Source organism: Porites lutea, chromosome 6 (assembly GCF_958299795.1).
Source record: "Porites lutea chromosome 6, jaPorLute2.1, whole genome shotgun sequence".
In the NCBI taxonomy this organism is placed as follows: Eukaryota; Metazoa; Cnidaria; class Anthozoa; order Scleractinia; family Poritidae; genus Porites; species Porites lutea.
Window position 1 is genome coordinate 11,045,975 of NC_133206.1, and position 26,856 is coordinate 11,072,830.

A 26,856-nucleotide genomic window follows, 5' to 3' on the forward strand; every position below is an offset into this window, starting at 1 on the left:
GTTTTCGTACTCCAAAAGCTTTAATTTTCTATATACAAATAAAATACTAGAGCATCTAATAAAGAAGTGGAGTGATGACGTCACAAAAACTAAATTTGTGAAATTAAGGGGTTGGTTGTCATATTCAGAAAGAACAAGATGAAAAATTCACCTTGCCAAAAATCAGCCTGTTAAGACAAATTGGTGGGAGACAAACCTCCATAAGACGGACACCTCGCTAAAACAGGCACCCACAGGTCTGGAAAATTGCTGGGCAAATTTCAAGACTTTTTCAAGAATTCAAGACTCTGTACGAACCTAGACTACAAGTACTCCCCCATTTTTCCTCAGGGATAGTAGAGCGAGCGAAACGCGAGCGCGCGTAAAAATCACTTCTCGTGTTGGGTGATTTTCACGCGCGCTCGCGTTTCGCTCGCTCTACTATCCCTGAGGAAAAATGGGGGAGTACTCGTAGTCTAGTACGAACCCCGCATATACATCAATCTAAAATCGGCTTGGATCGTGACGTTTACGATCAAGGCCTAGGCCATAATTTGGATTTGAATTTTTGCGACATCACACTTCTCCGTATTCTCTGTATATTTGCAACTTACAAAACAACGAGACTGGGCCAAGTTAACCTCTGGGATCATCATACTGAGGACACACTGTTAGAGAGCATAAGCAACGACGACGGCGACGTCAACGACAACGGCAAAAAAGCAATAGGTTTATTCAGCAAAACAACAACTTCGCACGTGCATCACGCTTTTGTGTACATTTCTTTGCCGTCACTGCACGACTACAACGTGAAAATGCCTAATTTCACGTTTTCTGGAGGACGTGAACAGAAGGCTACGACTTTCTTTTTCTCTTCCTGAACCTCGATACAGTCGTTTAGAATTCAATTCAATAAAAAATTGCAAACATTTGACGAACTGAACGAGTAGCAATAAGAGCGATAAAGGAGTTTGAAGCAGCCTAACTGTAGGTGACGTCTTAGTAGCCGAGGCCGTCGTTGTTGCTTGAGCTCCCTTCCCGTCCTAGTAACCGTCCCAGAAGTCTTTGCGAAAGTTAACCTGGCCCAGTCTTTTTCTAGTTTCTAAAGTGGCGAACTTTCTTCATATTGCCTATTTTCTTGCCTTCATTTCATCTTGGACAAAACTAAAGGCGTCAGCTTTACCGGACTTCCCAACGAAAGAAAAATCCGCCTTTTGACTTGGTGGTGGAAGTCTCAATGGTACTGTGGAACCACCACTTAGAACAGAAGGGTGAATTATTGGGTGGGAAGTATTAGGAAAATTCGAAACGTAACGGTTTGCCGGTGGTAACGCATTCCCAGCCAACGTAATATTAGGCGTGACATTAGGTTGCATAGTATTGTTGCGTGACAGCGTACTTAAATCTTCGAAAGTGCTACTCCCAGAAGTTACTGGACCGTAGAAAGTACCTGTAAAACCAGATAATCCAGGATTGACAGTACCTCCATTTGACGAAATCAAACTGCTTCCGTAACTTGTAACTTGAGGAGACTGTGAATCACTCTTTGACTTGGTGTTATAACGTTGTTTTTCGACGCCTGTAGCTGCAGTTTTTGTAGTCTTGGACGTGGAGCACAAAGGATCGAAAACATCTGTCACGCTAACTTTGACAAGCTCTTGATTAAGCGTGACAGGACCAGGTACCTTATCTCCCTTTGTCACAGAAAACAAGTCATCTAAATCTGTCCTTGAACTTCGCACTAGCGAGGAATCGTTATTTCCGTCGGAAATATCATGTACTTGGAACAAGTCGTCTTTCAATAAACGCTGAGAATGTTTCATAACAACAGCGGGAGATTCAGGCTGTTTCGTACTTGAGGTGCTTTCCTTCTGCAAAGCAAAGGAGAGGAAATCGTTTTTAGTAAGCAAAAGCGGGAGGGGTATACCTAAACCTCTCAAGATAGGTAGTTAAGAAAAAGCAATCTTACAAACCATCCACAAAGATGTAAGGAGAAAGACCCTCTGGTAACAAATACTAAACGAGGGTCCCTTGTATAGTACACAAGTCAGAATACAACCTCTCCTTCAAAACGCTGTACATAAAGTAAATGTTTCACGAAACCTAATCAAAGGATACCTTCCGAAGGAACATCCGAGAACTAACGAACTAAATCATGTGTTTTTACTTGCTCTGCTAATCTTCGTTTTCTTTTCTCTTTATTTTATGCCTGTGAAAGTGAATTTAATTTGGTTTATTATAGATTGTAGTCACCATCTGTCTTCTCATTGGCTATAAGCCTAATTCTGGGAAACAGCGCAACCTACAGATTATTCACTAATCTGTACCTACAGATTACTGAATAATCTGTAGGTTGCGCGCGCAATGCATGATTTTCAAGAGCAATGTCAAGTTCGCGGACAGCGAAGAAAGAATGACTTCTCGATTCGCTTCATCGACCCAGCAAGAAATTGAAAAATTACTTGAAGATAAAGTATAATAAAACAATTATTAGATTCGGTTTTTGTGATATCCGGAATAATCAAGGTCTCGGTTAGTGTTATCAGCCTCAGCCTTCGGCTTCGGCTGATAACACTTACCTCGGGACCTTGATTATTCCGGATATCACAAAAACCTCATCCAATAATTGTTTATAAATGTTCTCTTGTCGAACGCTAGTAAACAACCACACGCTTAACCTACTAGCCCTCAAATAATCAAACACTGCTTAAATAAATAACACTTTACAATGTTTTGTCGTCCAAATCACTAACGTCACCATATAAACCAACATTTATTTATTTATTTATTTACAGTGTGTATTTATTTATGACTCGCCCTCAGTGATTTACCTTCCCCATTCGAAAAACAAAAAAGAGAAGAAAATAGTCTCACCGCGTGCACACTCATTCCAGAAAATAAAGTTGAAGTGTCATCCGCTACAGACTGCTGTAATGCAGGATCAGTAAACTGGAATGACGAAAGATGATGGTTAATTGAAAAGAAAGAGTTCAACCGCAGCAGAACTGATAAGCTCAGTCGGTAGAGCGCTTGATTGCAGAGCGGGAGGTCGCGGGTTCGATTCCCGGCTCCGGACCAATACTCAGGGTCTTCAAATAACTGATAACTGAAGGTACTGCCTTTGCCCTGCAAACGGCTGGACCTTCACGCGGCGCAGATGACTTTTGTACCGCCACGCTTTGTGATTGGCTCAAATCTTACTCCACAAGTCGTAGTAAGCCATGAACTTGTTAGTACGCGTTTTCCCGCCCTTTACAATGCAACGTAGTATTTCGCGTTCTGATTGGTTTGTTAGATTTTCAGTGCCTGTTCCAATTGGCTAAAGTATTTACCCTCGTTTTGGTTTTTGGCGAATTGAAGACCTCTCTAAAAAAATGCTGTAACAGGCCATTTTGAATTACCGTTAGCCTTTTGTTCAAAGCGAGGAAGTCCTTCTGCTCATCCTTTCATATGAAAGTAAGTTTTCATTTACATGCAAGTTAAACTCACTTTTGATGAAGAGGCCAGCAGGCCTCGCTTTGATAGGTCAGAAAGAGTCACGTGTAGCAACTTAATAATATGTAAACGATAAAAACTCTTTCTCTTCAAAAGAAGTTCAAAAGTTTTTGACTTAAGAATTTTCGCAATCAAATTTCCTTTCTTTCTATATATCAGTTAAGCAATTAAACAGGCAAATAAAGGAAAAACTCACGTACATTATCCAAGTTCAATAGGTCATGACTCTGTACTACTCTTGATACTTCTGAATCATTCACAGTTGTATGCGAATCTATGAAAAAAAAAAAAAGAAAGTCACCCAACCTCGTCAAAACCGCCCTAGAGCCGCCTTTTGTCTTTTTCTTTACTGAGGAGCAGCCTTGCACCCAGGCCAGTTCGCGCTTTCCGAGTTACCAGAGGAGGCTCGGAACCGAGTGCGATAGCGCATCGCGACAACCTTGACAGGTGGCCACAGTTTTGCTCCCCTTACTCTTCCCCCCCCCCCCCGATCTAAAATATCCTCTCCTATAACCTCTACGTAAGGCCTACGCAGGCTATCATCCCCACCTTATTGTTGGGCCGAACTGAGGCCCACAGGGCAAAGAAGAATTATTTTTGAGGCTGGGTCCTCCTTACCCTGGCTCCAGAGGTCTGTTCTCGAAATACCTAGGATAAAATAAGCCGTGTTCATGGTTTGAAAAAGCTCCCGAGACCGGAAAAAACTTCTGGAACCCAGGGTAGGCCCCCCTTTTATTTTAGGGACAGGATGAGAGGGGCCCACACTTACATAAAACCTTAATCCACTACTGCATTATGTAAAAGTAAAATACTGCAATGAACTCACTTTTCTTGACTTTTTCATTGTGGGCTTTTGCTTTGATTATTGACAGAATCTGAGGAAGAGTATGAGGTAACACATTTATAGAGCGGTTTTCATTTGAGTGTCGAAAAGTAATTGGTTTTGCACTTTCTACACGATGCGATTGGCTTAAAAGATTCGCGCCACCTTTTCATCCAATCAGAAGTAAAACCAAAGCCAATTGTGACGCGCTCGCATGCATTTTCCCGCGCTTTGCGTCAGCCACATGTAATTACTTCGAGTTTTGATTGGTTCAATGTATTGTCTGTGTCCTATGTGATTGGCCAGAGTAATTACTTTGGTTTTGGTTTTACGACACTCAAACGAAAACCACTCTAACAAACAGAAATTAATAAACCCGCCAACCACAAAACTAACGCCCTTTGAAGGTAGCAAAGGGAAAGGATCAATATCACTACCCTACAGTGCAGGCACATCGTTGACATTTTTCCAGCTAGTGAGCCCTCAGTATTTTTTCTGTATGTATAGTTGCAATATCTTTGATTTTGAAAACAGGGGAAGATTGGGGAGGGTAGGAAGTACAATCGATAGGGTGGGAGTAAGGTGAAAGGACAAAGTACAAGGGGGGGGGAGGGAGAAAATATGCCTGTCTCCCTTCATCTGTTGGCTGAATTTAAATCTCTGAAAAGAGAACTGTGAATTATAAATCCACTGATCCAGCCATTTTCCTCATCTAGTTCTTGCAAGGAATGTCTAGTGTAGGTAGTCACTTTGTTTGCATGAAATAAACCCAACTGTTGGCTCTTCTAGGATCCACTTGAATGAAGACCATAAAGCAGGAAACTAATAGACTGGAAGGTTCCTTTGTCTTTGCTAAGGTCTTTACTAGTGACATTATTAAAATAGATTTCGGTACAACTTCTGACTGCCCTAGAAGGGCCCCAAGATTATTTACATGAGCTCTGAAAATTTACAGAAAAAACAACTGCAAAAAATTTCTTTTGGCAGCCAAATGAAATCCCCTCTATCGAAGCAGAGTCAAAAAGAAATTGTGTTAGTGCATAAAATATTAGCCTGTGAGCTGGCTCTCTTGTAGGACAATATCAGAGAAAGCTAGAAAGTATGCAAAGGGGATTGAACAGCTCTTCAGCTCTTTGACAACTTTGGCCGCATGCTCATAGTAGTGGGGAGAAATGCCCATCTCCTGGCCCTTAATTGACAAACTTAACCCTGACGACTTGTTTTCAAGGCACTTGTTTACGTTTAGTGGTTGTTTAGCACAACAAAACAAATCATGGGGATTATGGGAGGAAGCTTACTAGAAAGATGAGGTTTAATAATTATCCTTGTTGACTGTCCAAAAGGTAGGTGGGGGGTTATCAGGGAGCTGACTACAGCACATGTTTTCCCACTAACCTTTTGAGCTTTTGATAGAACATGACCACTATCTGTTTTCGTTATTTCGTGTACATTGGTACAAATGTACGACATCCTTGTGCCCACTTCAGGGATGTCACTTTTCAAGAGGTGATCCAAAACATGAAGTGATTTCTAGAAAAAATTCAACATTATATATTAACAGTGGGACAAAGGCAGTTCAAATTTATTGATGCTTTAAAAATTCAAGACAGAAAGAAAAGATAAGAGCTGATATATTGATTTTAAAAATTTAAGAAATGAAAGGCTTAATGCAAGAACAACACCTTGAATTTTTGTTCATTTTTGAAAGTGCTTCAAAGTTACTGAATTTTTGCATGTGACTTTTGATTTAGTAGACAAACACCAGCTGAAACACTGTTCTTTGAGTTTGAGCTTTTTATTTGAGAAATAAAGAAGGCAAAAACTTTGTCGGCTTGCTTTGCATTTTTTTTGGTTAAAATCAGAAACAAAAGAAACTGATTAAGTTCTTGTTTAGCAAAATCAGCAGAACGGGAAATTCAAGTTCACTATGAGTAACAATGATGTTATAATCCTTTATTGACAGATGAGCAGTAGCATTTTCCGTTCTGATGCAGTAGGTTGATTGCGCCAAAAGTTTGTGCATATAGCACATCTGGCACTGGTTTGATTTGTGGCTCTCTCTTTTTTTGGTAACTCCAATAAATCCCAAATATTGACCAATGAATAAGAATGTGGATTTGCAGGAGTGTTCAACTTACCAACTGCACCTCGGTGACTGGTTCCAACAGTCTGTCATTAAGTGCACTGAACACTTTCTCAACATTCAAAGAAGAACACCTTCAAAAACAAAAAAGTAACATGGTTACAACTCCTCTGAAACTCTTATCTATTTTTCTTTGTATTATTTCAAAATATAGCTTTGTGATACGTCAGGAAACCACAACACCTTGTGCCAACCACAGGGTCAGAAACAGTCCTTTCCCAAAACAACAAATGATAGGACAGACCACACAACTGGGGTCTACAACCCATACTCATTCTGAACAGAAGTGTGGAATTCTGGTAGTTTCTTTGAGTATTTTGGATGGGCACAATCCCCAAATAACATAATACAAAAGGTTGAAAAGACAACAATACCCACACCACAAAATAAAAGTAAACCAAAATAGTCTCCTCAACACAAAGAAACACCTGCATTTCTTTATGTCCCCTTCAATTAACTATGAGGAAGGATGAAGGAGACAAGGCCAATGGCTGTAATGTCACCATCCAATAAAATGATTAACTGATGAACTGAGTCAGTATCTTCATAAAGATCTTGCCTTTTTTGAAGACCCTCCTCCTTGCACATTCTTCATGTATACTAAACAAGACCTGGTTCATCAAGATGAATTAGAGCAACATGATGACGATTGCTTTTGGAGTGATTATTGACTCAAACAGCATAGGTAAGTGAAACCAAAAGAAAAAGCTAGAAAAGAGCTGGACCCCTTTAAAATTTCAGTCTGAATTTAGGGAAGAGTTAAGCTTATTTTATTCAAAAGTTATGATTAGGTTAGAGCAAGAGAGGATAGCTGTTAAAGCAACTAAGTGGTGCCCCAGTATTAGATAATGTGACAGCTTCTGCTGATCTTTACATTGCCTTATACTCTATGGCCCAATTCAAACGTCAAAGTTTTCATTTATCAAACTTGATACCTATTTAGATCAACCCAAATGATACAAGTTCGATGGTTGATTCAGACATCGAGCTTAATAATTATTAGTGAGACTCAATTCATGTTCATGATGTACAATGGTTTACAATGGTCTACAATGCTTACCCAGTAAAAAAAAATTATAGTTATTTATGTATTAGGTTCAGCACATGAGAAGTTTGACATTTAAAATGAAGTCGGCCTCCACCATTAAAATTCCCATGTGGGCCACTTAATCTTTATTCATGGGTCGACCCAAATACTTAATACTTAATTGAAGGAATTAGGTTCAGTACTTGAAAAGTTTGACGTTTGAACTGGGCCTATGAAACCAAAATTGCTAAGCCAAACTTATTCAAATGCTGCCTTTCTGACATATGTAATTCATCAGTTGATTCAGCACATGGGGGACGCAGCACTTGAACAAGGGCTAAACCTCTCTGAGAGACATTTTTGCCCTTTGATTTTTGCACAAAAAAAAACACGTACGGTAAACAGCAAGTTTACCTTCTTGTGAACTGAATCAAGTCTTCCCTTGAAGGCACAGCGCGGATTCCACCCTCAGAAGTAATCTTATTGACAAGATGAGCTTCTACAGATAATCCATTTTCTGAATCTGATGAATCTTCATCATCTGACGGCCTAACAACATTGAAATTTGAAGACATTTAAAAACTCCATCAATAAAATAAAGTAACACAAAAACAACCAAATTCTTTTGCAATCCCCCCTTTTGCTATAAGGAAGCTGGTCAGAAAACAAAGGATGAACATACTTTGTGAAGATTTCAGAAAGATGTCAAAAATTTGCAGTTTAAACCAATCAGAAGCATAGTAGAGACAGTAGTAAAGTTAGCATGTTTTTGCATTCCCACATGTTCATTGTGCTTGGTTCTTTCCTTCTTATCTGGACCATTACTTAAATTTAACAGAAAACTTTGAATAAATAAAACATTGTTCTTACTCAAGAGAGACTTGGCCATCCAGAAAGGTCTTAAAACCTGTTGGAAAAAAATGGGAGGCAGGTAACATCAAATAAATGATATCATAAATCTAAAATATAAAATAACATGTAAATCATTCCTTAGTGCTTTCAAGGGGCAAGGTAAGGTTATTCTAGGGAATTACAGCGCTTACTGTTTTACACATCTTGACTTTTGCCTTAAAATCTCCTGGGCCCGGTTCCTGAAAGGTTGATTAGCGTTAATCCAGGATTAAAATTTTGTTCTGTTTTTGTATATTTTACATTCCTATGTTTTGCTTAGGGTAACATTTTGTGTTGTCATTACTGTATCTTGTAGTAAAGGCTCAACAGTATTTTGTAACCTCAAGTTGCATGTTCTTAGATGAGAAAACCATGCTTGAAATTTGGCTTAATCCTGGGTTAAAGTTAACCATCTTTCGAAGAACCAGGCCCTGGTTGTAGGAGTCGCATAACATCTTGAAGCACAACCCTTACAACTCTCTCCTTCGAGGTTAACTTGAAAAAACAGTGGTCTACTTCATTTTGACTTATTTGGAGATTTCTTTTTGCTGCCATCAGCCAATCAAAGTAAAAAAATTTTGTTGCAGGCAAACAAGAGAAGCCCACAGTCCTGATCTCCAGGTTGCTATTATGCATGCAGGGCACATTATGTAGCCAGTTTTGTTCAGGCTTCTACTAAGAATGAATGGAATGCCTATGATGAAGGAGGGCAATCTGATCACCATAGTGTCACCTGTAATCTGATCATGCCTGTTTTGACCATGCATCTATCACATGAAACTTAGTCAACTTGCCCAAAGCACAGCACTTGAGCAAGAACATTTCGACCTTCAAATGATTGTCCCTTCAAACATTGTTACCTGCACTCCGTAACTATGGTTATTCCTAGTTATGCTTATAACTATCCCAGTTAGCATGAGATAGGAGGGATACTTCATAAGATATTCCACTTACCCTGTCCCACCTAGGAATCATTTAATTTACATTTCAAATGACTATTTCTTCAACAAAAAAGGACAGTGCTCTCTTGATCTTAATCATGACACAGTTTTTACAACATATTAGTAAGCTGTTAATTAGTACTACAATCATAGATATTCTACTACATTTCATCTCACTTAAAAAGCACAGAAAGTCTGATCTAAATTACAAATTAAGTAAGTTTAAAAGACTACTCTCAAATGTACAAAATTATTCACATAATTTTTAGTTATTACTTAAAAATGGCTTATAAAAGAACAGGAAAATTGCCTTAAAGCCGATCTCCATGAGAAGGAAAACAACAGTGTAAGAAGTTAAAATGGACTTCCTGAGGTATGTAGAGCAATAATAATAGTAAACACAATAAAATCGCTACCTGAGTCAGCACTTGCAACATCAACATAGTTTATAAATGCAGTGCCTGATGTCTCTGCGGGCGGCGTATTTCCCTTCTTATTTTTTGGTTTTAAACGGTTTGCTGCATCTGGAAGATGTTCAGCTAAGTTTTTCACTGAGTCTAGCCATGTTTTGCTCTCTAGAAAAAGGAACAAAGAGAACTCAAGTAAATCAATTTATCATAGGACTCCAACATCAAAATCAGTTAATAAATACCTACTTGCTGGCTGAAGAGGTGAATTTCCAAATCCCTCCATCTTCTTTCCTGTTGGCCCTGTCATTGCTGCAATAATTTTTTCAAATAAAGTTATTAATAAGGTATAGTACAAGAGTGTAAACAGTTGACAAGCACGTGGTTATAGAAAACAATTCAACTGGCAGAAAAAGCTTTTATATTACGTCAACTTCCAATACTTGTCCATGAATAATTTTTAAAATTGGCACTAACCCAGTATGGTGTTTATAATTGCTTTTAAAGGTAATAAATTGTTTACATTTTTGCTCATCAGCAAATGAGTTAACCCATGGAAGTTGTTGCCAGATAAAAAGTAATCAAATTAAGTCAAAAGTTAAGAGAGTTGGTTAAATGTAAGTGACAACACAAAGAATAGCTGAATATGAGAGAAGCAGAGGGCACTGCCAGAATGTTAAAAATAAATAACAAACAGTGACAAGGAGTTCAGCATTAACAAGAAAAAAAATCCAGCTATTGGACAACCATCAAAAGGTGAATTGAATGTGAGGCCTCTAAACTGTAAGTCCACTGGTCAGAAACTGGTCCTCTACAGCTGTATATATGTAACAATGTTATTATTGAATGAGGGTGAGTATGGTATGAAGAATGGTGAGGTCAGAATAAAATTAATATAACAGCTTCCAGAATCTCCATAAATCTTCACGTCATGCAAGAGCTAAATTCAATAAACATTGTTTATTGTTCATTCTCGGTAGCTAGGATTAGGGCCAATCAGATTACAAAAAACATGACGAAAAAAACTATAAAACATCTGTTTTCTCTCTTTCCCTTCCTGTCGTGCAAATTTCTTATTAAAAGAGGTCAGACCATCTTTCTTACCATGAATGTTTGATAATGCACTACTCTCAACGTTGAAGAGAAGTTCAATTAACTCCTAATGAGAAAGTAATATCAAACAGTACTAAGTGGTACTGGTAGTGGCTTGTGCGTTATTTTGTTATGATAAAATACTTAAATGAACTGTTTTACAGTCAAGGCAGGTCAAGCATACCCCACAAGATTCCATTAATTAATTAATTATTATTCAAAAGTTGAATCTGCTAGCTGTTGTAGATTTCAGTTTCATCTCTGCATTCCTGTCTGCGTAACGAGCAGTGATATTCACATAAGAGGCAGTTATGAAATTTCTACCAGCCCAGTTTTCTTGAATTCAATGTAAATATCTTCAAAGCAATTAATCCATTCACAGATTTCTCAATCTGACCGACTATAGAAGAGTTGTCATGAAAAATCTACTGCTCATTACACATGCAGGAATGCTGATTTGAATTTCATACTGGTCCAGGCAATGACTAATGGAATCACTTTTCAAACAATCAATTCATTAATGAAATCTTGGGGAGTACGCTTGACCTGTCTTGACTGTAACACCCAACAGATTGTTAGGGGTTAAGGTGGCTGATTGACTGGTGGAGCCTGAGAGCAATGGCTGGCCATCCTCTGGTGGGCACAATGGAGATCAAAAGTGTTGGGACATTTCCAGTAATATTAGTAAAACTAGTGACCCGTCCCCTCCCACCCCAGACAAAGTTAATCTTGAGCACCATGGGTGGAAATGAGTGCTTTTTTTGGCCACAACATTGCTGGAGGGAGTGGGGGGATGATGGGATGAATCCAAAACAGATCAAAAAATTGTCATTAGGAGCAGAGTGCTATAAATTATGTAACAGGCTTTTTCACACAGTCCCAAGTTCTCTTGTCCCCCATTGCAGCCCCTGTTTCGCGGTTGTGTGGGAAAACCCTGAGTATGACAATCAATAATTAAGGCATAAATTTAAATAATCAGTGGAAGGAAAACATACTTACATAAGGAAAGGAATGAACAAGGGAAAAAAGGATAAAAACAGCTAATCTGTGAGTAATTCAAGAGAAATGATATGGCTTTTGTATTATAAATTTGCTGTTGTTATTATAACAACAGCAAATTTACCAGGACCTCGGAATAATACAATATCCAGCCACTCAGCAATAAACACAAAATTAATGTGGCCAGCATAAGTTAACCTTGATTAATAATATTGACAAAATTAGATAACAAAATCTCAAACTCACTGACGCAGCAGCTCTGACTTGCTGATTAGGGCCATCTCCTTTGAGATAATCTATTGAGCCGGTAAAATCTGTGAATTAATGGTACACAACATTAATCAGAGCATTAACTTTACTTGTGTTACAGCATATACACATCCACGCATGAAACAGCTTAAAATGCGTTATTATGATGTCATTTCTGGCTAACCAGAACTATCACTAGTGTAATGTAGTGATTGGACCCCACACATGTATTATCATTATTACTGAAATCTTTACTATGCTTTTCAATAACAGACAAACTCAGAAAATAATACTTTATTTGAACATCACTTTATAACTGTCAATCATAATATTATGAGATAAAGAAACAAACAAAATGGATCAAAATCTACCAATTACAACCTACAGAAAACTTGAACTTGCTGAAGAAAACATATTTTACTCGGAGGTTGATTGGGATGACTGACAGAAGCAAAAAATGTAAATGGCGTAATTTTTTTTTTAACTTAAGAGTTTGCATGTTATTGAAAAGTGCAGTGATGACATCCCTAAAATTTATAGTATTTCATAATGACATGTAATGGGTGCATATGTTGTGTTTAAATTTAATCCTTTGTTTAAATTTTATTTTCTTTTGTTTTGGGGTATGGTAATGTTGATAATGAGTTTGAAACGATTAGGAAAATAAAATTAAAACCAAGGATAAAATTGAACCACATTAACACATATTCTGGAGCAGATGTGGAATAAAACAGAAAATTATGTGACAATTTCATTTACAACTTAGCTTCAAACATTTGATGGTTTATGCACAATAAAATAAAGTTTAACAGTTGTTTATTGTTAGTCAAAATTGACCAATCAGGTCAGTTGCCGCATTAATTAATACTGTCAACTGACCTTATACAACTCAACTCTGGCTCTGAAGATGACTACCGCACAGGTTGTTGAATCATCAGGCACTATCAACAACAGTCCCGGTGGAGTGATTTCACTCCAACCGACATTTGAGACTATGCTCACCTGGATGATCACACTTATCACCTACTTATGAAATGACTTTTGGGTTCAAACCTTGGACTTAATATTATCTTACTTTGAGCTTCTCTAAGGACATCTGCTTTGTGTCTAAGACCACTTCTGAACTCTGAATGGCCATTAGCTGATAGATAACAGAGAATTTTAAGGACCTAAAATAGAAAATCAAGATGTTTTTATCAAAAATAGTAATTATCAAATAACACTATTAAAGGTCCCAGCACATGGCCAGCATCAACAAACATGCATGTGTATGCATGCAGGGTTGTCAGAACGCTTTGAAGTAGACGGCTGAGTTGTCAAAGTAAGAGGCAAGTCCACGGATATTTTATTCAAAAAACACCATCCGTAAAGAAATGCTAAGCAGAGTACCCGGCTGATACTAACCAAGTAGTTGGCGATTTTCACGGGCAGCCGGCTACCAATCAACAAACACTGTTATAAATTTTCTACCTTTTTTGCCTCACTGAGGTAAACAAATTTAATTTTGAATGATGGTGAAACATGAACATTCCTTTCACAACTTAACTCTTGCCTATCTGAATTGAATGCTACAGAGGTTTGAGCAACATCCTTCTCTGAAACAAACAGGAAATAAACACATCAATGGACAATGGCTTTCCCCCAGGCCATGCATGATAAGAAACTACCTTATTACCAAGGGATATCTTCCCACCTAATTTTCTTGGATTGAGGCTGCCAGTATGTGAAAATCTGACAATTTTTAAGAAGAATTTTATTTTAACCAAATCACTTTATTCCCTTTTTCCCCAAGCCTTTCATTAGGCCATTTCCGAGTTACCGCAAGCCTCTGTTTCAAAGTGAGGCTAAGTGCAAAGCCATAGATAAGAGAATGATTTTATATTCTCATGCAAACAAAACTGAGTTTCACAAGAAAGGTTTTGCACTTCACCTCATTTTGAAAGTGAGAGTTTTTGGAACTTGGAAATGGCCTATTTTATACAATTAAGAATGAAATGAGAGACAGCTGTGGTGTAATTTTCTTACAACTACAAGTTTGTGTCTTACCTTGTATTTGACATAAGGAGATTTGTTTTTCAGTCTGACAACTAAATAATCCAATAAAGAGTTGCAGCTGCTAATTGATTCATAAGTTATGCCTGATATACACATCAAGGAAAACATCCCACAGTCACTAATGTCCAAACAGCATCTAAATTATGGTGCTTAGATGCAGCTGAGTGAAATTTAACACAGTTAACAACAAAGAGAGCCACCTCTTTTGAGTCTAGTCAGACGACATTTATGTGTCCCAATCTCAGTTAGCCTTGGTGGCATCAGCTTTATATGTTTGGTGCCTTGTTCAATGTGGCTGCAGGGCTTTGTTTAGCGTTTAGATCCTGCAATCTGCTGAGTGATGAAGGTGTTAACATATAGGGGTACAACTTAAGCATTTCAGTGATAAGTACAGGGTCCAAATGAGGTCTTAAATTTATACCCGAAAATATTGATGAATCCAAAACTACATGCATGCACTGAAAAAAAAACATAGTTATTTTGTACTTACATGTAAGTTTAATGAATATTTTCTGGAATTGACAGTCAGCACATTTAATTGGTCAATTATTGCTAACCATCCACATATGATTGGTGATTCTAGCAGGGCTGCAATTATGAACCGGGGACCAGGGATTTCCTGCAGCTGCTTTCAAAGGAAAATAGAAGAAAAATAGAACCAAAAGAAATTTCTAGCTGTATGATTCCTCATCTACTTGTTGTATTTACCGAGCAACTTGAAATCTTAGTGACATCCCTGTTCTAATAATTCTTGCCATGGGTGGTAATTTTGGAATACCCAGCTGATTGGTGCGTCCCCACTATAGATTCCGAAAGTCTTTCCTTCTTGTTTCTAAAGTGGTCAATGGAGGGACTGTACAGATATTTTTCAGAACCACACTGTTAACTTTTGAGATATGACACAGCCTGAAAAGGATACTGTTGATTTCTTGGTATATGTAGCCTGGCGTTGGATTATCATCATCAAAAGTAGCTCTACTTAGCATTGGCATCTGCAATAAGATGCCTTGGTTGATTAGTTCCAGTAATATCAAATTGCAATATAAAGTGTTTCTTTCCCTGCTTCAAAAATGCAGTTGTTAAGTTTCCACGCACCCTTAAAAAGATACAATGTAAATCTAGAGTGCAAACCAGAGTCTATGCGTAGAAAATAGTTAAGTCAGTTCCCATTGATCCCCAAGACCTGGCTCTGACCACTAACTTAACAGGTTTCGAGGGCCTGAGCAGCACACCTCTACCCGAAGTAGTCAATCGATAAATTAAATCGATAAAAATTGGTAAATCTGATTTGATTGATATCGACTGTATCGATCAAACAGTAGAAATTGATGACACACTCGTTTCGTTTATCGATTTATCTTTGATTTTTACCGATTTCATGAATTCATATCGGGGGACACATCTGTTCATGATCTGTTCCTCAAAAAATTAAAAACTGAATTCATGCAAACAATAAATTTATTGACAATTGAGTAGCAATTAAGAACCGTTGTTGAAAGTGACTGACGATTCGACAATCTGTGTGGTAGTCATCTTCAGAGTCAAAGTTGACAGTAAATAAGATTTACTCTCCCTTAGCAGGCAAAGATGGACAAAATTGAAGAAGAATAAAACGCATTGCAACAGTGGTTTTTGAAAGCTTGTTACCCTAACAGTCCTTAACTTCAAAGTTTTTTGTTCTTGTTTGTAACGTTTGACATAAGCTTAATGCTTTTTAAGGCAAATTTGTTTGACATGAGGCTGTGACTTTGTCATTTACAAGAAATTCCCTCTATAATTTACAAGAAATTCCATCTGTAACGTAAGTCACGTAAGGACGGGGAGTTTACATTGCAGCAGTATTGACAAAATAAACAACACAGTCGTGACAAAGCCCCCTTAAACAATTTAGGAAGCACACATAGAGTCATTGGAAAATTTTAGAGCTAAAAAATTATTTGCTGATATCAACTGAACCTTACCTTTTTCGCAAATGAAAATGTTTCTGAAATTCTTTCAGCGATTTGGGCAGCCATTTTGAATACGAGCCTTCTCCCCCAAGGCCTGCGGTTTTCACATCAGCAGTGGTAGCTGATTCATATATGAGGTACTTACACTGTAGGAATCATATATGAAGTACCTACCAACTCAGAAAATATTTCGTGCAGAACGTAACGAACTCCAAAACGAGGCAGGAAGCAAGCTCAATTTTAGTGAGTGTTTATTTTTGCGAGGCATTTTTAATGGTTATATCCCGACGAATTTATAGATTTCATAGATCTTTGAGTTGCTTCATCGTTGTCCTGACAGCTATAGCTGTTTTAGGTAAGCTGAGCTCTTTAAATTTAATTAATTGGAAGCTGATTACGTAACTTTAATGTAGCTTGCTAAGAAATCGCTGCCCGGGTGCAAGGAAACAAAGCTCTTCGGAGCTCTTCTTTCAAATTACGAGACAAAGGAATCATCAGTGATCGAAGGATTCGTTTCTTCAGATGTGTTTGTGGCTACAGCGTCTTGCCCGTTTCATCGCTCTCAATATTTGCAGTTTCTGTGTAACAGTACAGGAAAGAAAAGGTACCAAAAAAAAAAAATTTTAACCGGTCTGACAAGGCGCCCGAAACCTCTTGTGGATGGTTATGTAAAACAAATAGTTTTCTAGCGCTTAGGCGCATAGCTTGAAGACACGCAAATTAGGTGTATTTGTCGGTCTTAAAATTTTAAAAAGAAATATACGTGGAAAAGTAGTAACTCGTGCCACAGGGCAACAGCTTGAAAGAAATTTTTGGGTGAGATAACCTTGTTAATGTGTAGGTCAGGTACAAGACTGGACTTTGATCCGAGATGTTGTAATTCACATCGGTCATGGAAAACGCAGCTTGCGGATTAATGTTTTCACCATGCAAATGAGAACATGACAACAATAGTCCCATTGTTTTCTAACCCTAAAAACAATGGTCTACAGTCAGTCCACAGTTTTCATTTTACACTGCCTTTTTTGCTTTGTACAGGGGTTCATGCTTGCTCTGTTTTGCTGTACATGTGCAATATAAATTATAAGAACAAGCATGCACAGACTTCCCCCAAAATGTTTAAATTTTCTTTACTTAGTGTAAGAGTTTGCTGTAAATCTAGACTGTAAAACAGACAGCAGTCTACCCTGCGAGCAGAGGCTACATTTTCACTGTGTGAGCTTGCATGCAAAAAGTAGCCTTTGCCAACAACCGTTCAAATCCATCCAGAAATCTGGATGAATAAATTTAAAAAAACGGGCTTTTTCCTGTTCTTGACCAGTTTAGAGAGTTGCTTGAGTCTTGCATGAGTCTTGCGTAGCAGGTCAGAGTTGTCGTAATTTTTTTTATTCCTGCGAAACTCGTGTCATTTGATGACAGACCTGATGATTAATTTTGTTTGCGAATTGCATGATGAATTTCGCGCATGCATGATAGAAAATTGAACAGTTGTCGGTAGAGGCTACTTTTCGCATGCCAGCTCACACAGCAAAAATGTAGCCACTGCTCGCGGGTACCAGCAGTCTCACTCTCCATTTTCAGCCTCACTCCAGACCTTTCCTTCGACCACTTGCGCATGCATTCTTAACCTAGGCAAAAAAATGGGCTGTTTTGCAGTCTACTGTATTAATGTAGATCTGACATTTTTAATTTGAATTACCGATCCTTTATGACTAGAAGTTGTACATTAATAATTTTGCATTCATGGAATCTTTTTTTCTCTTCATATTAAATAGTTGTCATGGCAACTGTCATGGATCCTACTCTAGCATCCTCACCGTCAATGACATGTGAGTCAGATTGGAGGGGACTGAAGGTCAATTTGTTTGCTTTTGATTTTGATGGCACATGTACTCAAAAGGACACCACAAGTCTACTGTACAAGGCAACAGACAAGTACCTCACTTCCACAGAAGTGGAAAGGAAACAACTTGACGCTCTCTGGAGTGAATTAGGGAAAAAATACTGGGCTGGGCATCAAGATGTTGTCTCAAGGTCACTTTCTGTTAATGATTCTCCCAGTTTTTCTGCATTTAATGAAAAAGAACTGAGGTCATTTCTGCAAAAGGTGTATGACTATGACTTGACAATGATGAAGGAAATCGAGGGAAGTAAGATTCTACAAGGAATTTCCAAAGAGAGTATCAAGGAAGCTGCACAGGAAGTAAAGCTTAATCCTGGCTGCTTGAATGTTCTAAACCATGTCAACTTGCCTCTGTATCTCATTTCTGTCAACTGGTGTCAAGATCTGATTCATGCCAAGCTGGGTCACCTTAAACATTTAAATATCTTTGGAAATAACCTTCCTCTTGAAGGCGAACTTTCATCGGGCCATTTAGGCAAGACTCTTACAAGCGCTTTTGACAAAGAGAGAATTTTTGAGGACTTGATTGGAAACACAACTGAAAGATCTGATGGAGTTTCAGTGTTTGTTGGAGATTCAATAACTGATTTGCTTGCTTTGCTGAAGTCAGATGTCGGTATACTGATCGGAAAAAGTCAAACTGTCAGGAAAGTAGCTAAGTCATTTGGAATAAAGCTTCTTCCATTGCAGGACATACAAGAGATGAAAAGTGGTGATTGTCATGAGAATGCAAATCCAAAACAGAAGGGAGTACTGTTTGAGGCACCTTCATGGAATGAGATTGGTTTTATCTTGTTTGGAACAAAATACAGTCCTAATAAGTTCTAGAAAAATGCCATTTAAATAATTCCTATCAAATTATAATTATTTAGAAAGGTTAGGTGTAAGGAAGATGTTTGAATAGATGGATTGAAAATTCTTTCACTCCAAAGGTTTCATAATCTGATTCTCAGACAGGTTTACAACAGTTGTCTCCATTCTTCACTTAAAGGGACCTCAGATAATCAGAGAATCAGGCATAATGGAAAAAAGAAAACAACAAAAAGTAACCACACAAAAGGAATTCTGTAAAGGTTTTATTGAATTGATTGCACAGCAGAATTCATCTTAAAGTAGAGACTTAATAGTTACATAATTGTAGAACTGGATTGAAAGTCTCTACACCTGACTTTGAGAGTAAAGGGGTTAAAATGTGAAAGCAAATTTTACAATGATTTCACACAAACTCCGTAGGAGAAAAAAAAAAGCTACTGTTGGAAAGCATTACCACATTATGATAATGTGGAGGTGACAAAAAAATGTGTAGAGATGGGTAAAAGGATTCCCAGAGTGAAATGGGACATTTTACGCTATTGCTTCAAGACAGCCCAAGACAAAGAGATGATACCCTGCAAGCAGAGGTCCATTGGTCTTCATAGATAAGTTCATTTCATTATGAAATCACCTGGGGTACTTACCATTACCATCGAAAAACCATAAAAAATTCTGGTAAGAAAATCAAATGGTTCATGCCATTCCATTTGGGAAGCTTTGGAAAATACGGGCTTTGATTTGAGGGGATGCAATTTTTCTACTCTTTTTAATTTGACCGGCTGATTGGATATACTTTGTAGTGGGTCGGTCTCCCACCAAGTCAATTTTTAAAGTTTTATGTTTGTATGCACAGTATATCTGTCAAGTTTGAATTTTATCCTTGGTTCATCTGAATGGTAAGCTCTCCTGGATATAACTAGAATCACTCTGTGGTTTTTGTCACAAATATTAATTTTATCCACATTTCACATTGGAGTTAAGTAAGAGCAACTGTGCAAGGTAGATCAAACAATTTTTGAAAAATATGGTTTGGTTATTCAAGCCAATCTTTGTAGAACATTTTATTTATTTGATGCCTTTCCTTGCCTACTTAAAAAATGATTCATTAAATATGGTATTATGTTTTAAAAAGATAACTGTCTTTAAATTAAGCTTAGTAATAAATCATGTTTGAGTGTAAGCAAGCACTCTGTTCAAACATAACAAGAACAGGACACACATGCAACGTGAGATGCAATGTATCGTATGCAAGTGCCCTGGGGGTGGGGAGGGGAGGGGAGGGGAGCACTCAAGCAAAGTTTGGGTAGAGGGGTACCTCTGAGGTCTTCACTGACCCTGACCCTGTTTAAGACAAGAGCACTCATTACTTAATAATTAATTATTGAATTCTTTTTGCATACAGAATTAAAGTATTTTTTTTTAGACTGTGATCATGTAATTAGAATTTTTTTGTTTGTATACCACAATTCTAGGTCATTACTGCTACCGGTAAATTCTTTTTTAACTAGAATGAACCATAATACCATTAATTCATTAATACTATTCATCATGAGTTTTAAACTAAAAAAATAAAAATACTGTAGAAATCTCGAAATGCAAATAAAAAGGAGTGCAAGAGATGTCAAGTGAGTGAAGCTTAACAGTAACACGTGGATTTTTCAGTCAGCTTAGTTGGCAAGAAAAAAGAGGAATACATCTGAAGATTCTATGTTTTTTTGGAAGCGTTTGTATCCTAAATGTGACATCTCGATGTAAATTCTGTAAAAACAGATTTTTTAATACTTTCTTCCCCCTTTCACATACATTCTATTTTGAAACTCGCCCCAGTCCTCTCTCAAAACTCGGAGAAAATGCATTTGGTGCGCACTTTCTGCAGCTCTACCGCAAAAACGAGGACGGTGACCCCCATTTTTTATTTCATGAGTTTACTAAGGACAGTGCTTCCTTTCGATGAGAAAAAGATTGGCACAAATCTATGTTCAGTTTTTTGGCAGTTTTACTAAATTGTACAGAATGAGCTATCACGGGTCGAATAGTGCGTGTCCAATTCAATTCTACTTTGGAGCGTAAAATAAAAACAGGAGCATTAAATGGTATTTTTCTGGTATGTAAGTGGATAAACAATACAATAAAGTCAAATTCTGTGCGATACCATATGCATCATCAAAAAAATCTCTTGTTTTGTCTAGTTTTGGACTGCGCGTGGTTTTTGACAAAGGGTCCAAAATACCGTATTTCTCAGCATTGTTACTTTTTTATCATCTTCTTGACTTGTTACATCAGTGTACCAAGTTTCATCTACAATCTATGTTAGGTTCTTTTACTAGGGAATCACCTTAAGTACTCTAGTCACTGACATTCATTTGCACGATAACATATTCCCTGCTTACAAAACTTATGTTTTAAAAATCTAAACTAAAATGACAAAAATAACAATAAAACCATCAGGCTGCTGAATGCAAAAGAGATCACCAGAAATCCCCCAAAGAAAATATTTGGATATGGAATTACTTAGTTTTGCTGGGTTTCCCTCTAGTAACTCTGCGTCCTTCTGGGCATATTTTGCAGTTAAGACATGATTCACACTGTGGTCCTACAGGAAGACATGTTTGTTGACCAAATCCAACCAACAGTACATTCAATTCATCCCATTCCTCCCTGCCAAAAGAGAAGAGAAAGTTTCCTTTAATCTGCAGCCATTTAACTCACAGTAATCACAAAAGCCCCAAGGTGTCAGAAGTGGGAGTAAACTGTCAACTGCTATTGGGGAGAATTTCCCTTAAAAATGTTAGAGTGATCATCATCATATCTTTCAGTGTCCTAAATTTCAGTTCTCTCAAGTCAAACTCCCTAAAAAGACAGTGTTAAATATACCTACAGATGAAAAATGAAAATAAAAAGTGGTTGGTGTATAGTTAGAGACATTTTGTGGCAGTTTCATTGGTAGATTTCATAGGCCTCAGTGGCTGATTTTTGTGACTGTTAACAAGCTTGTGTCGAGCTAGCAAATATTCCAACTTCCTGTGATTTCCAATGTTTGTTCTTGCATTGAGGCACAATTTGAAATAATGGTACTAAAGGTCTGCCCAGAATACTGCAATTGCAGTTGACTGTTCCAACATTTTGACATGAGTTACAAGTAAAACAATTCTGTACTCTGCAGACCTAATATGAGGCCCTGCCAGGGAAAATGCCAACAAGCGAAATGGCCCAAAAAGTAGCAACAACACGTAAAATGAAATCGCGCCAAGAGACAACCTCCCTCGGCCAAATTGCGAAAGTGACGGCAAAGCCGACAATAAGCGACAAGCATTTATAAATACCGACACAAGACGTTTTAAAATTCAGACGGGCGACTTGGGACTCCCCCCGCTAGCAGGGCCTCTAATATCCTGGTGATAGTCATTCCCTTATTTACTGCTTGAAAATCATATTTCGGATTTTTCATGAATTAAAAGAAAGGGGGTGGTGACATTACTGGACAGCATAGCAGATGGTTTATTCATACATCTCTCTCAAGAGTTTGTGACTTGAGTAAATGGCTGAAATTCAGGCTAACCTTTTAGGGGTCAAATTTTGAATAGCAGGTGTGCCAAGAATACTAGTGCTGGCACTATTACAATAAGTTTAAGATCACTGTGCAAGTGTTATCATTTAAGGCTGGTCTGTCTCTCACTCTCATTTATCCCATAAATCTTCTTATATTAATTGTTTGACTCATTTTCAAACTTAGTGTAGCTGGCTGACTTTACTGCAGTAGCTGGCTACCTATGAAAGCCCAACAGCTGAGCTCAGAAAAAAATATGCAAAGGCAGGGGCTTTCTCAAAGCAAAGTCTATCACTATCACAGCTGCCTTAGAATTGGTAGAACTAAGAGGTAGAAGTTGATATAACACATCCAAAAAAGAGGTTCTGCTAACTTTCATATCTAAATGTTTCAAAAACCATACCACCCATAAGCCATACCTAGTTGGTACTGAGGTAGAGCAGAAACATGGAATTGGTTTGGTTTGGCAGATAAGCTTAAACTTTTCATATAATTCAGACTGACATCTCTCAGTTATGGGTGATTTCCCCAAAAACGTATGAATTATGGTGGGAGTGGGTAATAGGCAGTGTTCTCCCTAAGATTTTGGGAAGGCCAGGGGGTCTTCTGACTGAGATTTTTAACAGTCTTTGTACAAAGCCTGCTGTAGCCAGAATAAAATTTCATACACACTTGAGAATTGAATTTTAGTTGTTCACTTGGTTTATGGTAAGTAACCCGTTTATTCTCCTGTTTTTGTCTGAGCCCCAAATGGCAGCTGCCTTCTCATAACCAAAGTCCTCTTCTGATTTTCGGTGTTTGGAATTGATCGATTTTGGAAGATTTGGTATTGCTTTAGGTGACTGAACATCTTCCATCACTTTTCTTTTTCACAGTCAAAAAAATCAATTTGCTTTGACAAGCTTTTCTTTTTTGTTCCATGCATCTTCTTGGGATGACTGAGTTTTCCACTGTGAATTGTGATACTATTAATTTAAACTGTGAGTGCTGGAATTTCAGTTCTTACTCCGTGTAAGCTCCTTGAAGGGCCCTTATGTTTGTCGGTCAATTTCAAGATGAGTGCCGTTCGGTGAAACGAGTGTTTAAACATTCATCCAATGGTAAATCACTTTTACAATCAGTTAATTACAAGAAAACACACAAGTAAAAACACCATGGACAAAGTTTCCTCAACGTTATTGAGTGATTTTGTCCCTGAAGTACCTTTTCTAGATGTCAACATAAGCATCCATTTGGATAGATCTTTGATTTTAAGCCAGGCGGCAACCACTTTCCAGTGAATAATTAAGCCAGGCAGCCCGCCTAGCCTTAAATACCTGGGGAGAACACTGATAGGATTTGAACTAGTAAGACCTTTAATTTGTGTACCCTCTAAACCTGCAGTTAACATTACCTTGGCAGCCAGCTCTCTACAGCAACCCTAGTTTCTTCAGGAAGTTTGGTGGGCTTTTTGACCCAGCCAAGTCTATTAGCAATCCTGTGGACGTGAGTATCAACTCCAATTCCTGTCACCTCCCCCCACGCTACATTCATGGTAATGTGTGCCATCTTGGGACCCACCCCTGGCAGTGCTGTGAGATCCTTTACTGTGGGTGGAATGTCACCTTTGTACGTTTCAGCACAAATTTTAGTTGCCTCCTTAATATACTCAGCCTTTTTCTGAAATTGAAAATAAAAGAATAATGTCAGCTGAACTCATCATACTAGATAAAAAAATTTAGTTATACACAGTCAAATTTGAATTGAGTGTGTCATGTGAATGAGAGCAGAGGAAAAGAACTTGTCTTGGATGACCATAAACTATATCCAGGGTTGACAAAAGTAGCCGGCTGCCGGCGAAAATCACCACCTACTTGGTTAGAATCGGCCGGCTACTGTGCTTGGCATTTCTTTACAGATGATGTTTTTTAAATAAAATATCCCTGGACTGGCTGCTTACTTTGACAACTCAGCAGTCTTCTTCAAAACTTTCTGACAACCCTGTATATGCTCATTTTTTATAGTTAAGGAAGAATTAAATTTGAGTATTATCAATATAAGTACATTTGTATGATAAGCCCAAACAGATGAACCAATCCTGTTGTTCAGTTATAAGTTAGCCTGTTTCGGTATGTACAGTTTTTAATCAACACTCACACTCACCTTCCAGAAACCAACTGGGTAAATCAGCTCCCCTATTTTACTTGTAGGTGTTTTAAGAATATTCTCTACTGTTAGGCCATGTGCTTTTAACTTTTCCATGGCTGCAAATGTGACTTGGTCTTTTGTTTGACTTGACAGCATGAGAGAAATAAGGACTTGGTAACGAATGGTCTGCAAATTAGGCACAAAATACAAGTAGTATTCTTCATTATCATCATTTTTCTTTCCCATCAGTCCTTGTAGGGAATAGTCAACTATGAAGTCCATATTTGCTGCATCATCTTAATTACGCGTCGATCATATGTGACATCATGGAAGCTTATTGGAAGGCCCTTTTCATGAATCGGTCTGTCATAAGCTCAAGTCGAAGGGCAAGCACATTACCCAGCCCTCTATCCCAAGGGAGTCTACTGATTCAGTTATGATATCATTCACTACCTGGGGATGGGGGTACTCCTGGGAATTCTTGGTGGGGTTGTGCCACCTGGTTCTTCCTATCCTGACCCGATTTCAGACCAAAGAATGTAATAATTATATTATCCACACCCGTTTTCAGACTAGACCTCTATAATCCATACCTGTTTCCTAGACTACAAGTAGTCTCCCATTTTTCCTCACCCCACGCAAGAAAAGGCGACACGTGGCAGGGAAAGAGAAAAATGAGCCGCGTGTCGCCTTTCTCTTGCGTGGCATGATTTTTACACGCGCTCGTGTTTCGCTCGCTCTACTATCCCTGAGGAAAAATGGGGGACTACTCATAGTCTACCATTTCCAGACCTGGCCTTTATATTATCACTACCTAGTTTAGGGCGAAAACACAAAAATTATTCAAATCTATTTGGAATTTGAATATTTCTCTTTCTTTCTTACTCATTTGGAATTGAAACAAAAATGTTCATACACTCCCATACTTCACTCGAAAACCATACCCGATTCTAGACCAAAACAGGCAAAGTGTATATCCGTTTTCAGACCAAACGGCGCAAAAACCCTACCCGATGGGGCAGCACATACCTATATCGCTTAGCCCCACCCCCGGTTCGCTACTCAGTGTACTTGTTATCGAATCTGACTCAATAAACATTAATGGAGGTTAACAAAGGCCATGCCAAGCCTCTTTTTTCCTATCCCTTTCACGTAGCAACCCTAATCGCGATTATCCATTCCCAGTCCATAAACTGCCCAACACTCACCTCAGCTGACTGGTTCATATCAGCTGTCTTTTCACATCCTTGGGAATCTACCGGTGCGTCCCGTAATTTTCTCATTTCACGGATATTAGCCAGTTGTTCCCTCCAGTTAGCAGGTTCCCAGTCTGAAGACTGTTTTTTTGTTACAGAAGTATCCTTCTTACGCTTCTTAGAGGCTACATCTTCTTTTAAATCATCGCTCGCTTGTTCTCTCCCGCCATCTTGGTTTTCGGACTCGTATTCGATCTTCACGTGCTTTCTAACCGGTTTCTTTTTCTTTACCAGAGCATCTGCGGCCGCTCTTGTAGCCGAACGCGTTTGTCTTCCACTTGCCGTAAAATAAGGAGACGAAATCATCCTTATGATTTTAGAAAAATAATAGAACACCTGATCATATGTTTACAAGAACTCACCGACCGACCGCCATTGCTTTTGTTCTGTGTTGAGTGTTGACGACTTTTGGCGGGAAACTGAGGTGTCTGGGTTTTTTACGTGTGGGGAGGGGTTCGAAATTTTAAGACACTGGACAGGCATTCTATGATCTTCTGTGTAAAAGTTGTCAAATAATGATTAAAGCAAATCCACGTTTCCTTCAGGAGTAGACAAACATAATTTGCGCCGCCGTTTCTTTCCCTGTGACAAAATTTAGAGTTGAAATCTTGAATGCATTTTTATCATTTAATCGGGATGACTGATAAATTTTCGCATTATTTTGGTGTCTTTGTGTTTGTATTTTCTTTAACAAACGTAGTGAGAACTGTACAAGCCTTGAGCCTTTATCTCGGTCCTTAACTTTATTTTAACTAAAATCAAATATCTACTACTTTTGTTAACAAGTTCCTTGTAATTATTATTTCAGCGGAGCCCTCGCGCGCGAAGCGCGCGCAGTGGAACACCATGGGTAAGAATGCATCCAAGAAATTTGGGTTCTGAAGAAAGTACGTACGTACATCCACCCCCTCATGTAAGCCGGATTGGAATATTCTATTTCAAGTACCCGCGGGTTCGGCGGTAAATCGCATAGCCACCCGGACTTTTAAAGAAAAAACAACAACAACGAAGCCGATTCTTTCTTCCGACTTAAATTTTAATGTCTGCATTGACGTGGATAACAGAGAAAGAGCTAGAGTAAGAGATAAAAAACAAAGGAGACCAATTTCGTCGTAAGAACAACATGAAAATTTTATAACAGCGGTAAGAAAATGAGAAAT

The 26,856-nt window shown here is 38.2% G+C and overlaps 3 protein-coding genes across 5 annotated transcripts; 1 reads left to right on the forward strand and 2 right to left on the reverse strand.

The window, feature by feature from the left end:
* Positions 1-642: 642 nt before the first annotated feature.
* Positions 643-16,158, reverse strand: LOC140941877 (AP-4 complex accessory subunit tepsin-like; the record flags this gene model as incomplete). Its single annotated transcript, XM_073390882.1, has 16 exons — positions 643-1,850; positions 2,854-2,928; positions 3,675-3,748; positions 4,301-4,349; positions 5,693-5,827; positions 6,436-6,514; positions 7,882-8,016; positions 8,338-8,374; positions 9,716-9,874; positions 9,956-10,018; positions 10,811-10,865; positions 12,044-12,111; positions 13,122-13,215; positions 14,093-14,184; positions 15,021-15,093; positions 16,063-16,158. Coding segments are annotated over 16 exons (2,025 nt in total), but the record flags the coding sequence as incomplete, so codon positions are not given.
* Positions 16,159-16,244: 86 nt separating this feature from the next.
* Positions 16,245-20,391, forward strand: LOC140941295 (uncharacterized). Of its 3 annotated transcripts, XM_073390276.1 has the most exons (3): positions 16,268-16,405; positions 16,573-16,654; positions 17,826-20,391. In XM_073390276.1, exons 2-3 carry the CDS (start codon positions 16,573-16,575, stop codon positions 18,779-18,781), a joined length of 1,038 nt encoding a protein of 345 aa, XP_073246377.1. In that variant the 5' UTR covers positions 16,268-16,405; the 3' UTR covers positions 18,782-20,391. The 3 variants fall into 3 exon arrangements, with proteins under 3 accessions (XP_073246376.1, XP_073246378.1, XP_073246377.1); XM_073390275.1 differs by lacking the exon at positions 16,573-16,654 and having other exon boundaries at positions 16,245-16,405; XM_073390277.1 differs by lacking the exon at positions 16,573-16,654 and having other exon boundaries at positions 16,249-16,293.
* Positions 20,392-21,097: 706 nt separating this feature from the next.
* Positions 21,098-26,018, reverse strand: LOC140941296 (endonuclease III-like protein 1). Its single transcript, XM_073390278.1, has 4 exons — positions 25,649-26,018; positions 24,456-24,626; positions 23,707-23,972; positions 21,098-21,424 (listed from the first exon to the last, which is right to left on the reverse strand). Exons 1-4 carry the CDS (start codon positions 26,000-26,002, stop codon positions 21,274-21,276), a joined length of 942 nt encoding a protein of 313 aa, XP_073246379.1. The 5' UTR covers positions 26,003-26,018; the 3' UTR covers positions 21,098-21,273.
* Positions 26,019-26,856: the final 838 nt, after the last annotated feature.

Bases quoted from the DNA above. Each gene is read 5' to 3' on its own strand.
- LOC140941295 (XM_073390275.1), top strand. From the start codon at position 16,324: ATGGTTATATCCCGACGAATTTATAGATTTCATAGATCTTTGAGTTGC. The intron at 16,406-17,825 runs GTAAGCTGAGCT...CATATTAAATAG, and splicing joins GACAGCTATAGCTGTTTTAG to TTGTCATGGCAACTGTCATG.
- LOC140941296 (XM_073390278.1), bottom strand. From the start codon at position 26,002: ATGATTTCGTCTCCTTATTTTACGGCAAGTGGAAGACAAACGCGTTCG. The intron at 23,973-24,455 runs GTGAGTGTGAGT...TTTCAATTTCAG, and splicing joins ACCCAGTTGGTTTCTGGAAG to AAAAAGGCTGAGTATATTAA. The intron at 21,425-23,706 runs GTAATGTTAACT...CTCTTTTGGCAG, and splicing joins GTAGAGAGCTGGCTGCCAAG to GGAGGAATGGGATGAATTGA.